The 13,700-nt window shown below is 44.1% G+C and overlaps 1 protein-coding gene across 3 annotated transcripts; it reads left to right on the top strand.

Moving 5' to 3' along the window:
* The first annotated feature begins 2,410 nt into the window (after positions 1 to 2,410).
* Positions 2,411 to 7,870, top strand: LOC136493699 (probable potassium transporter 15). Of its 3 annotated transcripts, none has more exons than XM_066489824.1 (10): positions 2,411 to 2,962; positions 3,980 to 4,208; positions 4,306 to 4,554; positions 4,738 to 4,788; positions 4,890 to 5,150; positions 5,387 to 5,439; positions 5,557 to 5,671; positions 5,854 to 6,108; positions 6,205 to 6,727; positions 6,937 to 7,136. In XM_066489824.1, exons 1-10 carry the CDS (start codon positions 2,654 to 2,656, stop codon positions 6,995 to 6,997), a joined length of 2,106 nt encoding a protein of 701 aa, XP_066345921.1. In that variant the 5' UTR covers positions 2,411 to 2,653; the 3' UTR covers positions 6,998 to 7,136. The 3 variants fall into 3 exon arrangements, with proteins under 3 accessions (XP_066345921.1, XP_066345920.1, XP_066345919.1); XM_066489823.1 differs by lacking the exon at positions 5,387 to 5,439 and having other exon boundaries at positions 2,416 to 2,962; positions 4,890 to 4,944; positions 5,111 to 5,150; positions 6,942 to 7,870; XM_066489822.1 differs by having other exon boundaries at positions 2,416 to 2,962; positions 6,942 to 7,870.
* Positions 7,871 to 13,700: the final 5,830 nt, after the last annotated feature.

Genomic DNA, 13,700 nt, shown 5'->3' with positions numbered 1-13,700 from the left:
GCAACACATTCCACCGATTCGAACTCGGACCGATCGAATCCCGAACCGATCAGAACACACAAGCACACAGCCGAGAAGCGACCAAGCTCTCGGCACCCGTTCACTCCTCTCACCAGAGACTTGGGACATGTCCCTCTCTCGACCGTTTGTAACCCCTACTACGAACTTTCAGTGCTAGTAACACGAGCAGCAATAATGAACTGGACGTAGGGATATTCTGCTTGAACCAATATAAATCTCGTGTCCTCTTAGCATATCATCCAGACCAGACGCGCAATATAAAAAATTTACTTGCCGGTGACAACTTGAAACACCGACTCACGTATTGCCGGTGAGCTCTAAAGATCTTCCCAGACGAGGCAGATTAATCCATTGAAAATCATAACAGTAGCAAGGTCTTATAGGTAACCGGAATATTCAGGATCTCTCCCAACCAAAAATATCCTCTTTTTTTTTTTATGTTTGGGCATTTTTTTTTCATTTGCCAGCTGCATGGGATGTCACCAAGCGCCAAACATCCTATACAAAAGGGCATGCCAGTCAAAAAAAATCTTGGACGGTTCAGGTGTCCTATTTACACATGACACACGCATTTTGATATAGCCACCCCTTGTTAGTAAATTTACCCACTGCTAAGCTCATGTATTTGATGAGCTTCCACGTGTATATCTTGCATTTATGTTGTTACATGAGATTTTTAGACGGGTCAAGGTTGTCATCCCATAGGATCCCATTAATTGCACTAGATATGCAGAACAATTGTAGGTTCCGTTCGCTTCTCTTATGAGCCGTACTATTTCAAAAAAATAATATTTTTCTCTGACAACAAATCAGTAAACAGTACTTTTGAATTTTTAGCGAAACGAACGGAGCCGTAGTCTAGATGTTCGTTGTCTATCTTCGAGTTACGTCTCCCTCTACCTCTGACTAATCTCATCAATATTCAATGTGAACCTCCATGAAGACAAATTCTTGTATTCAAGTGGTAGATGCGATTTTGTTTCACAATGCGCACATATTGACTGAATCGCCATTACAATAACTATTGCTCAAAGTGATGTAGTGCAATGCTTCCTAGAGAAGTGTCCTCCAATCAGGTATGGCGTCAAAACATTGTTGTTGTCATTGCCATCAGTGACAATGTAGAAGACTTGCAGCCTGTTCGTTTTTTCGTATACGATCGTGGATTATAAGCTGTAATATTATTTTTCTCTCATACAAAACCAGCCAGCAGTAAATAATCCACAATTATTTACGACGAAACGAACAGGCTGTTGAAGAGCAGTCAGTTGCATTGTAGTAATTCCATTATGCAGGACGAGAGTTGTATTTATTGAAAAAACTATATATAAAAAATATCCTAGTTCTAGGAAAAAGATATTCAAACAATAGAATAAGATATTCATGGTAGAGAAATTAATCTATATTCTTGCAAATCAGTATCATTTTATTATCCCATTTTTTCACCAAGGAAACAATGATAGATGAAAGAATCCAAACTGCTAGGTTTCAATAAATGGTCACGTCTTGTTTGGATGTATGCGTATTCGTTTTAATCCACGTGTGTTATAGTGGAATGGAATAGAATTTAGTTTAATTTTATTCCAATTCACTTCAACACATGTGGATTGAGATGAATATCATGTCACATCCAATGTTTGACACATGTTTCCCTCGGACAAAAGTTTAGTCCTGTCACATCGAATGTTTGGACACATATATAGAGTATTAAATATAGACTAATTATGAAACTAAATGCACAGATTGAGACTAATTTGCGAGACGATTTTTTAAGCCTAATCAATCCATGATTTGACAATGTGGTGCTACAGTAAATATGTGTTAATGATTGATTAATTAGGCCTAATAATTTTTTCTCACGGATTACCGAGGACTTCTGTAATTTATTTTTTTATTACTATCCGAATACTCGATGTGACGCTCATATGACACCTGTAAACTTTAGCGGAACTAAAAGTGGACTAAAGTGGTGTTTGGTTCCTTGAACTAAAATAGACTAAAGTGGAGAGAAAGAGCAATAAATGAGAGGCATGGGTGTCCCCAACACATTTTAGTTCATTTTAGTCCATTTTTGTGGACTAAAGGACTAAAGGATTTTAGTCCACTTTTAGTTCAAGTATTTGGCTGTTTAGTCCAACTAAAATACAGATTTTAGTCCAAAATACTTTAGTTCATGAGAACCCAACACCCTCTTATTCTACTTTTTTTTTCAGCCAAAACGGCGTTTTTTTCTCCTAACGATTTAGCCGAAACAGCGGTGAACGGAGCGTCTCGCCCCCTTTACTGCCATTTAGCATTGATCGGTGAAAATAGGAGCATTTGCGCAACTCATGTGATCCCCACGTGCTGCCATCTCAGCGGCACCGGCAACCGGCACTCCTCACCTTCCGTCTCCGCGAACAAAACCGCTCGCTCCTGTCCGGCCCGCCATCGTCATTGGTTTCGCGCACTCTCGCTCCTGCTCCCGGTTTTGTCGCTCCCCACTCTCTCTCCTCCAGGCTCCAGACCTCCACCACCCCACACCGCCGCACGCCCACACGGCCACACGCAACCACGAAACGGAAATTTTATATGCTAGATTCCTCGCCCTGCCTGCCCTCACGATCCGATCGGGACCCAACCCTAGCCCGTAATGGCGTCGTCGGCGGAATCGTCGGCGGCCGGCGGCATGCGGAAGGCGCCGTCGCTGGAATGGCGGTGGGTGTCCACGGAGGAGGAGGACGACGAGGACCGCGCCGGGGCCGGGGCCGGGACCCCCGCGGCCGTCGGGGCGGTGGGCAGGGGCGGGAGCTTCGAGTCGGAGGACGACGAGGATGACGACGAGGAGGAGGAGGAGAAGGAGAAGGGGAGGAAGAGGCTGATCCGGACCGTGCCGTCCGTGGACTGGTTCGACGTCGAGGGGAACGAGGTCTCCGTCGCGCAGCAGCTCGACGACTCCGAGGTGAGGAGGGCACGGGTGTTGTTTCTGTTGCGTGATCGAGATGGATTTCCTGTGCTCGGGCGCTTACAATGGCCGGGGTTACGTGCTGATTTGCTTATTTGGAGAAGAAGGATTTCGGGATTTGTAGTTATTATTAATCAGGTGGGGGGAAGGAAATCTAATCATTGATAGAGAACTGCCTAAATTGAGCTTAGGCTAAGGTGGTGTTTGGATCCGGTGATTAAAATTTAGGAGTTGTGTCGGGAGGATGTTGCATGGGGTGTTCGGATATTAATAAAAAAACAAATTATATAATCCGTCGGTACTCCACTAGACGAAATTTTTAAGCCTAATTAATCCGTTATTAGCATATGTTTTCTGTAGCACCACATTGTCAAATCATGGACTAATTAGGCTTAAAAGATTCGTCTCGCAAATTAGTCGTAAACTATGCAATTAGTTTTGTAATTAGTCTATATTTAATACTCCATATTTGTGTACAAACATTCGATGGGACAACGACTAAAATTTAGGAGGGTCAACCAAACACCACCTAAGAAGATCGAGTGCAATGTAAGGCACATTCACATGAATGCCAATTTACTCCTCCAACCTGAACCTACGACACACAGGTAGTAGTAAATTAAAAAAGTGCAGCTAATCTTGTTGGATACTCCCTCCGTGGTTTGGTCCATACAAAGTTGAGTACATATGTGAAAGCAATTAATGAATGTATTGTAAAAGTAAATAGGGCAACATTGAAACGAAACTTACAGGCAGGTAGTGTAAATGTTCAATAGTATTCCAGGTGGGTTTTGTGGAACACCATCAGCTACTGTTTCTTTTTTTAAACAGTAACCATTATTTCAAACTCCTGTACCAGATAGATGCGATTTTTTTGGACACTTTGGGAAATTATGTTAGGTGTACATAGGTAGATCCTAATATGTTCCAGTTTGCTGAAGAATGTCTGCCATTGTTGATCATGTTTCACTCATTATCTTTCATGTGGTTTAGTTATTTCATTTACATGTGCAGGAGTTCGATTTTGGCAGGACAATGTTTCTTGCTCTTCAGACTCTTGCTGTGGTGTTTGGAGATATTGGAATTGGTCCATTGTATACATTTGATGTCATGTTTAACAAGTACCCTATTGTTGGAGAGGAGGATGTTCTTGGAGCACTCTCACTAGTTCTGTATACTCTTATATTGATGCCATTAGTGAAGTATGTTTTGGTTGTCCTGTGGGCCAATGATGACGGTGAAGGTATATGCGAGGTTGTGAATTGAGTTAATCAGGTTCAGGCTTTTATGCAAAAGCGTGCCAGAGGCTTACATCTTCCATTGGTTCCATGACTCTGCAGGTGGTATATTTGCTTTGTATTCTTTGATTTGTAGAAATGCAAAAGTGAGTCTCATTCCAAACCAAGTACAGTCTGAGAAGAGGATGTCAAGTTTTCGACTCAAGCTTCCAACACCAGAGCTTGAGAGATCCATAAAAGTAAAAGAGAAACTTGAATCGTCACTACTGTTGAAGAAGTTGCTTCTAGGCTTAGTCTTGTTTGGGACTTCCATGTTCATATCCAATGGAGTTATCACACCAGCAATGTCAGGTTTGCTTCTTTTTCATCGTGTCCACATTTCAACTTAAATCACAAAAGTTCTGTTAGTGGATTAACCATGAAGAATACTATAGACATCGAATGAATCTTTGTCTTTTCCATGTCATTTCAACTTATTTCAATGCTAGAGAGCGTTTTTGTCCAGCCAAATTAATTATTTATCCTTGAATGCAGTGTTATCTGCTGTCAGTGGCTTGAAAGTTGGGCTACCAAATACCTCACAAGGTGATATTTTTTAGTTCTCTTGTATCTCATAGCATGGAGTTTATTTTTTTAATGAATTATTGCTTACTTTACTTTGTATTTTCATTGAACGTTCTTTGCAGATGTTGTTGTGATGATTTCAGTTGCACTTCTTATAGTATTGTTTAGTGTACAGAGGTATGCCACTAGCAAAGTGGGGTTTGCAATTGGCCCTTCTTTACTTTTATGGTTTTGTTGCCTTGGAGGGATTGGAATATACAATCTGAGTCTATATGGCCCAACAGCTTTTAAGGCATTTAATCCTCTCTACATTATTTATTATTTTGGGAGGAATCCTTTTCAGGCTTGGCTGTCCCTCGGTGGTTGTCTTTTATGTGCAACAGGTAATCACCATAGTTTATTGATCTATAATCAGCTGAATGTCCAACATTTTTTTCCTTTTGGTTGTCGTCTTATTCACTTTGTTGGATATCTTTACTATCGAGCATTTATTAATGAAATAAGATTCTCTTCTGTAATAGCATAGTGGTTCAGAACTTTGTCTTAAATATGTGAGTAAAAACATTTGTTTCTGTCATTATAAGAGACTCACTTTAAGTTTATCCAAACTATCTTGCAGGATCTGAGGCCATCTTTTCGAATCTTTGTTACTTTCCTGTAAGATATGTTCAGGTATTATCTGCAAGCCAATGAAGCCTCGACTTCATTTGTTCCCCCCTACTTGCAGCTAATATTTGAAACACTTATGTGATCTGTATGTACTTAATAAGCTCTTATTTTACTTTGCAGTATATGTTTGTGCTTCTTGTTCTTCCTTGCCTTGTCTTGGCGTATCTAGGACAAGCTGCCTTTCTCATTGCCAACCAAAAGTCATCTGAGCAGGTCTTCTTTTCATCTATTCCAAGTAAGTTGGATGGTGCTGAACATTTAGCTTATCTGCCATTTTCTCATGGATATTTTCCAATAACGCTTCTTCAATACGTAAACAGTTGCTGCTTAAATCAGTTGTGTTTTCTGCTTGCTTTTTTTTAACCTATCCGGGGGACTAGCTACTTCCACTTATTTTATGCTGGCTTCTCTTTGCAGGTGGAGTTTTCTGGCCTGTTTTCTTAGTGGCGAATCTGGCTGCACTAATTGCCAGTAGGACAATGACGGTTGCTATATTCCAGTGCCTAAAGCAGTCTATAGCACTTGGTTGTTTTCCCCGGCTCAAAATTGTTCATACATCTCGGAAATTTATGGCTAAGATATACATTCCCGTTGTAAACTGGTTTCTAATGGTTTCCTGCTTGGGCTTTATCATTCTGTTCAGAAACATATATGATGTTGGCAACGCATATGGTAAATGATGTATTGATATGCTTTTGATGCCAGTATGTTCTCTATTTGTTCAATCTGTTAGTTTCTGCTGCTCTAACAAAGTTCCATCTTGAACAGCTATCGCTGAGCTTGGGGTGATGATAATGGCCACGGTTTATGTTACAATAATAATGCTTCTAATATGGGAGTTCAATATTACGAAGGTTCTGTCATTTGTTATCACATTCCTATTCTTGGAGCTGATTTTCTTCTCATCAGCTCTGAGTAGTGTCGGAGATGGGGGCTGGGCGTTGTTGATTTTTGCATCTGTTCTACTCATGATTATGTTTATATGGAACTACGGGAGCAAACTAAAGTATGACAGTGAAGTCAAGCAGAAGCTTTCAAAGGATTTGATGAGGAAGTTGGGGCCCAACCTTGGTACCATCAGAGCTCCTGGACTAGGCTTAGTCTACAGTGATATTGTGAAAGGAGTTCCTGCAATTTTTGGTCATTTTCTGACCTCACTCCCTGCGATACACTCGATAATTGTATTTGTGTGTATCAGGAATGTGCCAGTTCCTGTGGTTCCCCAAAGTGAAAGGTTTCTTTTCCAACGTGTATGCTCAAGGGGCTATCACATGTTCCGCTGTATAGCGAGGTAAAAGCTTGATCTTACATGTAGATAAGTTTTGTTCCATGTGAAACTTACACTTACAAAAAGAACATCATGATCGATTGTAGTTAATTGCATATGAAATGTAGATACATTCATGATTTGTCATCCAGTTATGAACTGCTGTAGGGATTTTTAAGCTTCAGCATATGGAATCAACAGCAAAACCTCCCCTAACATTAGCTTGTTTTTAGCACAGATACGGGTACAAAGACAAGAAGCAGGAGCACCATAGCGTATTTGAGCGTCTTCTGATTGAAGGCCTCGAGAAATTCCTACAACGAGAGGCAGTAGAGCTATCCCTACAAAGCGAAGACGACGTCGACTCGGACGAAGAGCCTCCAACCCCTGTGAAGATCATCCAAGCACCAAACGGCAGCCTCTACTCGCTCGACGTCCCTCTCCTGGCGGACTATGCGCCTTCAACAGAGCTCATTCCTGAAGCCAGCTGCTCCACGCCTCAGCACGATCCTGTACTGGATTATGCCCAGAATCTTGAACTGGAGCTGGCGTTCATCAAGCAGTCCAAGCGGTCTGGGGCCGTCTACCTCATCGACAACCCCATCATCAAGGCTAGGAAGGACTCGTGGTTCTTCAAGAAGCTGATGATAAACTATTTCTTCGCGTTCCTGAGGAACAACTGCCGCCGGGCGATCATGTTGATGAGCATCCCGCACTCGAACATGATGCAGGTGCGCATGACTTCTTATGTCTGATTGCTGGAACTGCACTGGTTCTGCTCATGGCTGTCTGATATAAACCACACTGACCGTAAAAGGATGAAGGTGGCAAATGGCAAAGAGGATATCGGCACTCTTGTTTTTGTTCACAAGTTGATGATGGCTTCGGTTGTTGTAGGAATCTATCTCCCGTGTAGTTGTACAATGCCAAAATGTGGCTGGAAGTTTTAGCTGGCACACCGCTAGGGTGGTGTATTAACCTTTTTCCCCTTGTGCAGCAAAGATTCTTTTTGTCACCCTCCTTGATTTTGTTAGACATTTTTTGTGTTTGCAAAGCTACTGGTGAAATGTGGCCATTTGTAAGTATATTCTCGCCTAGAGCATGTTCTTGCTTTTGCAATGAGCCAAACTGAGATCAGTGTGTTTTGTTAATGTATGTGTTATTTCCTTGCCAGCTTGTTCGTTTCATCGTAAACGATCATGGATTATTTATTATTGAATGATTTGGTGTGAGAGAAAAATATTGTTGTAACTTATAATCCATATCTTTTACAAGCGAGCGAACAGGCGTGAGCGCGGCAGTTCCTGTTCTGCTCGCGGCGTCGCGACAGCGAGATTAGTCGAGGACACGAGAGGACTTGTACGGAGGATACCGCTTCGTTTTTCTATTTCTTTTCCCCGTACGCTACTGTTCCCGTCCGCATCTCTTCTTCCTCGCTCGCGCGCCTGGGATTTCGCCGAGGCCGGCAGCCGGCGCCGCCTTGAGGTCGGTCGCCAGCCCGCCGGCGCCGCCCCCATCTTCACGGGTCCGCCGGCCCGTCGTGACACCAGGTCGTCGGCTGCCCGCCCCACCTCCACAGGCCCGCGGCGTCACCAGGAAAGGAGAGGTCGGTTTCCGGCGGCAACCTCCACGCCGGCCAGCGAGCTCGGCTCCGGATTCGCCGCGGCGAGGTGCGGATCCGGCGGCGTGCAGCCCTGCCCCGGCGCGCCTACGCGGCTTCGGCGGCGGACAGCCCTACCCCGGTGGCCTGTGCGGTCACCTGCTCCGGCCCTGCCTCACCCGACCGAGCGGGCGCGGCCCCTGCCTCGGCCTCGCGCGAGCGGCAGTCCCCATCGCGGACGGACGAACCGAAAAGGAAGAAGACGCACCGACGCACAGGAAAAAAAATTAGTGATTGACAGGTGGGGTCGCATATGTCATGTTGGAAACGGTTAGTTTTTTCAAAAGCCACGGCTCACATTAACTTTTTTAAAAACTAAAGCTCAACCTGTAAGCTTGAGTCAGGCTGTCAGAAACAGTCTTGTTGGACGTATTTGTTTGCCGGGGCCAGGGCATGGCTCATGCGGTGCACCGCGCCGTGTTTGTTTGTCTAGAGGGCGTCTGGGCCTAGGCCGTACGCTGCTTAAAGCAGCTGCGAGCCTCGCTCCCAGAGAACGCCCCTCCCCTCCGTTTCTCGTGGGCACGGTCGAAATCGGCCATTCGCGGGGCTCATTTTGGTGGTTGGCGGGCTACTCCCTTCGTCTCGCGCGCGACGACAAATATTTCCCTCCTTCCACGTCGCTAGGGTTTCGTCCTCCCTTACAAGCCGAGGCGCCACTCTCCTTAGTCCCCCTCCTCCACTCCGCTCTCTAATCCCTCTCGCTCTCCACTCTTCTCGGTTCACTTGCATCCTTCTTCCTCCTCCGGCGGTGTATGGTGGCGGTGGGGTCATAGGCGGGCCTAGCGCGGCTCATGTCTGCCGCTCCTCCTTCGTCTCGCCGATGCAAGGGTGTGGGTCCCGTCACCGTCATCTTCTTCCTCGGGACGACCGGCGGTGCTGGTTGCCATGTTTGTTTGCCTGGACGTGGGTGAAAGGACCGAGAATGTCGCCTAGAGGGGGGGTGAATAGACGTTTCTAAAAATTTAACCCTTCAAAATACGGAAACGATTAGAGTTGGAGTTTCCCACTTCCTAATCAGATAAATAAACCCCTCACGAGTAAGCCAACAGGGTAAACAAAGTATATTGAATATGTATACGAGATACAACCCTGCAACCACAGAGTTAGAACAGAGAATGAATAATTTCAGCATAGGTAGGAAATATCGGAGTGTCTGGTATCAATTTCGAACGCGTCCGATATACACGGGCTGTGCAAGTTAGCTCCCCTCTTATTCCCTTTCGATCTCTTCTTTTCACTTAGTTGCTGATACCTTTAGATAACCTGTATACAATCTCAAGCAACACACAAGATCACGAATGACAAATATAAAGAAAGAGATCGAGACACACGATATGTTTTACCGAAGTTCGGCCTTCCACTAGTTGATTCCTTCCCTTGCGGTGGTGGAATCGAACCACTAGTGGAATTGAATCACGAATGGCAGAGTCTTTTCCAACTCATTTTTCTTCTTCCACTAGTTGATTCCTTCCCTTGCGGTGGTGGAATCGAACCGTTACAAACTTTCTGAGGCACACCACAAGCTCTTGGGTGCTCTTCGGCGACGCCTAGCCATCTAGGACCGAAGAGTCAAGAGTAACAAATGCAAATCAGGAGATCAACAATATGCACAAGTGCTCAAGGGTGGCTTGCTCTTAAATTTGAATCTCTCTTAACCCACAACATGGGTTTTGTAAGATTGAATCAATCACTCACTAAGAGAGGGTTGGAGAGTGTTCTCAAGGCTAAAAACGTATGAGAGAGTCAGCAGAATCAACATCTTTCAAAGGTGGAGGCTAAGTAGTATTTATAGCCCATTTGAAAAACTAGCCGTTATGTGACCGTTGGGCAATACCGAACACATCCGGTGGCTGTACAGCCCCAATGGTCACTTTGTCAGTGACGCGCGAGACGTCGAAACTCCCGACGATCGCTAGAACTCCTGACCCCCAAAACTCCCGACTCACGTCGGAACTCCTGACGAGCCAAGCCGAGACAACGAAGAAATTGCTGCGATTAGGCAAATGCCTAACATGTCCGGTATCAATATTGCCAGACCAGCAGGAAATAAGTTAGCTCTTTTGTCTCTCAACCACTCAAACCTCACATGGGTTGGATTGAGCACTTATGAATGTTATCAATCAACATGATACGTCCCTCTTAATAGTACGACATACCTATTAATTCAAGATCCAATGAAAATGGAGTTTGAAGCACTTGAGTTGAGTTTCTTGAACCAAAATGCCATAGCCTTCAATCTTCATCAAGTGAGGGTGTCAACAAGTTGATTTTGATTTAATCCTTGCGCATTGCCATCTTGAGCATTTGACTTGATTCCATTCAACATGATTTGACTTTATAAAGTCATCTAGGTTTGATTCTTCACTTCAATATGACCAACATGATTTGATTGGTGACTTTACTAAATGCAAGTACTTCCTTCTTCACCCTAACTAGGTTCCTCGGTCACCAAGCCGTCACTTGCCCTTCACCCTTGCTTAGTACCTCGAAGTCTTTTCTTACTATCTTTACCATCTCAAGCCATCTAGTCACACTTGGTGTTAAATCATTCATTAAGTTCATTTGTATACTTGTCTTTCATCTTGGCAAGCTTCGATCGGTGAGACCAATCCATATGCAATCTCTTGTGTCTCATTAATTATTTTTCAACATGCTTGCTTTCATATGAATCATCGAAATCCCACAACAAATAAGCCTTGCATGAATTATATTTGCATTGTTGTCATTTGTTTGAACTAGATTGTTTCCAACAATACATCATTTTGGCTTGCATTAAATCTCTATGAGATAACTTATTACTTGTCCACACTTAGCAAATGAGTTAGACCTTTAATCATGTTGTCATTCAATCATTCAAAACCCACTAACGGGCTAGATGCACTTTCAGTGGGTCCTCCCTCCTCGGATCTGCTTCCTTCTCCCCAAGCCACCGGCTTCTTCCTCCTCTCTGTCCTCAAAGCAAGGTGAAATATTGAAATGTTTGGCTTCACAAGACAACGATGTGATGCTTCAGATCTATTTGTTCTTGGTCCTAATCGATGATGTCTTCATGTTCTTGCCAGATTGCAATGACACATTTGTGCTACGGTTAACTGTTGAACATGATTTGAGATTGGGATTTACTTTAGCACGGATTATGTGGGTTTTTAATGGTCTATGATGTTAAGGTGGAACCTATGGGTGGCTGTGCTTTGCACATGCAGCCGAGGTGATGAAACCTAGTCCACCACTTGTATTGTATGTCTAAAATGTTACCATTTAGAGGCCAGCAAGGCAAGCCTAAAACTGAAAGAAAATTATCATTCTTGCATGTAGATGACTTCGACCAGCAAAGATCTACCATGGCTAAACAAGCTTTTGCCATGGTGAAAGGTCCTAATGGCTAGAGGTGGGGTGAATAGCCTATAAAATTTCTACAACAACACTTAGCAAATCGGTTAAACAAATATGAGGCGAAGCGAGTGATGCGCTAGCCTACTAAAAATGTAAGACACCTACCACAATTTTAATTTATATAGTCTCTATCCATACAATGGCTATGTCACTACACTAAGTTAGTGTACTCTCAAAGGCTAACTAAAGAGTCACACTAACCAAACTAATAAGCTCTCACAACTAGCTATACTAAAGAGCTTGACAACTAGTTTGCGGTAAAGTAAAGAGAGTGAGCAAGTTGTTTATACCGCCGTGTCGAGGAGTGAACTAATCAATCATAAGAATGAATACCAATGAAGACCAATCACCTCGAAATCAAATGATGAACACAATGATTTTTTACCGAGGTTCACTTGCTTGCCGGCAAGCTACTCCTCGTTGTGGTGATTCATTCACTTGGAGGTTCACGCGCTAATTGGCATCACACGTCAAACCCTCAATAGGGTGCCACACAATCAACACAAGATGAGGATCACATAAGCCATGAGCAATTCACTATAGTACCTTTTGGCTCTCCGCCGAGAAAAGGCCAAGAACCCCTCACAATCACCACGATCGGAGCCGAAGACAATCACCAACCTCCGCTCAACGATCCTCACTGCTCCAAGCCGTCTAGGTGACGACAACCACCAAGAGTAACAAGCGAATCCCACAGCGAAACACGAACATCAAGTTCCTCTAGGTGCAAACACTCAAGCAATGCACTTGGATTCACTCCCAATCTCACAAAGATGTTGAATCTACGATGGAGATGAGTGGGAAAGGTTTGGCTAAGCTCACAAGGTTGCTATGTCAATGCAAATGGCCAAGAGAATGAGCTTGAGCTGGCCATGAGGCTTAAATAGAAGCCCTCACAAAATAGAGCTATTGTACCCCTTCACTGGGCACAACTCGAAGTGACCGAATGCTCTGGTCAGATTGACCGGACGCACCCTGTCAGCATCCGATCAACGGATGGTTGCCACGTTATTTCTCTCTTCAAATACTGAGCGCCTGATCCCAATGTTCAAGAGATGACTAGACGCAGCACAGTGCCACGACCGGACACAGGACCCCAGCGTCTGGTCACTTCCAGTAAGGTTCCAGCTACGACTGGACGCGTCCGGTCCTGCCCGACCAGACTCACCCATCGTCCGATCACTCACTGTCTCCTCTGTGCGCTGCCACGTCAGCAGGACCGGACGCATCCCGCCAACGTCCAGTCAAAGACCGACGCTAGCATCTTCACTGTTTCCACTGATGGGACGCTTCAGTCCAGTTGAGACTAGCGTCCGGTGCACTCTGTGAAATCATGTCTTTTCTGTATAGGGCGCTGGTGACACTCCGCGGTGATGTTTCTTACCCTTGCTCAAATGTGCCAACCACCAAGTGTATCACCTTGTGCGCATGTGTTAGCATATTTTCACAAACATTTTCAATAGTGTTAGCACTCCACTAGATTCTAAATGCAAATGCAATGAGTTAGAGCATCTAGTGGCACTTTGATAATCGTATTTCGATACAAGTTTCACTCCTCTTAATAGTACGGCTATCAAACCTAAATGTGATCACACTCGCTAAGTGTCTTAATCACCGAAACAAAATAGCTCCTACCATTTATACCTTTGCCTTGAGCCTTTTGTTTCTCTTTCTCCTTTTCCAAGCCCAAGCACTTGATCATCACCATGATATCACCATCATCATGTCATGATCTTCATTTGCTTCACCACTTGAAATGTGCTACCTATCTCATACTCACTTTGGTAAACTAGGTTAGCACTTAGGGTTTTATCAATTCACCAAAACCAAACTAGAGCTTTCACATGATAGTTGTCATGGTTACCCTGGTTTCATCCAAACTGAAAAGGCATAGAGAGGATGATGAGCCCATTTGTTATGGCCCTAGGTTAGAAGCCGATGAAC

The sequence above is a fragment of the Miscanthus floridulus genome, chromosome 11 (genome assembly GCF_019320115.1).
Source record: "Miscanthus floridulus cultivar M001 chromosome 11, ASM1932011v1, whole genome shotgun sequence".
Classification (NCBI taxonomy): domain Eukaryota; kingdom Viridiplantae; phylum Streptophyta; class Magnoliopsida; order Poales; family Poaceae; genus Miscanthus; species Miscanthus floridulus.
The sequence above is the reverse complement of the archived record's forward strand: the minus strand, read 5'-3'. Positions and strand labels throughout refer to the sequence as shown.

Coding starts and splice junctions, on each gene's coding strand:
- LOC136493699 (XM_066489822.1), top strand. CDS start 2,654: ATGGCGTCGTCGGCGGAATCGTCGGCGGCCGGCGGCATGCGGAAGGCG. Junction 5,440..5,556: donor TTCCTGTAAGATATGTTCAG/GTATTATCTGCA, acceptor TTTACTTTGCAG/TATATGTTTGTGCTTCTTGT. Junction 6,109..6,204: donor TGATGTTGGCAACGCATATG/GTAAATGATGTA, acceptor CATCTTGAACAG/CTATCGCTGAGCTTGGGGTG.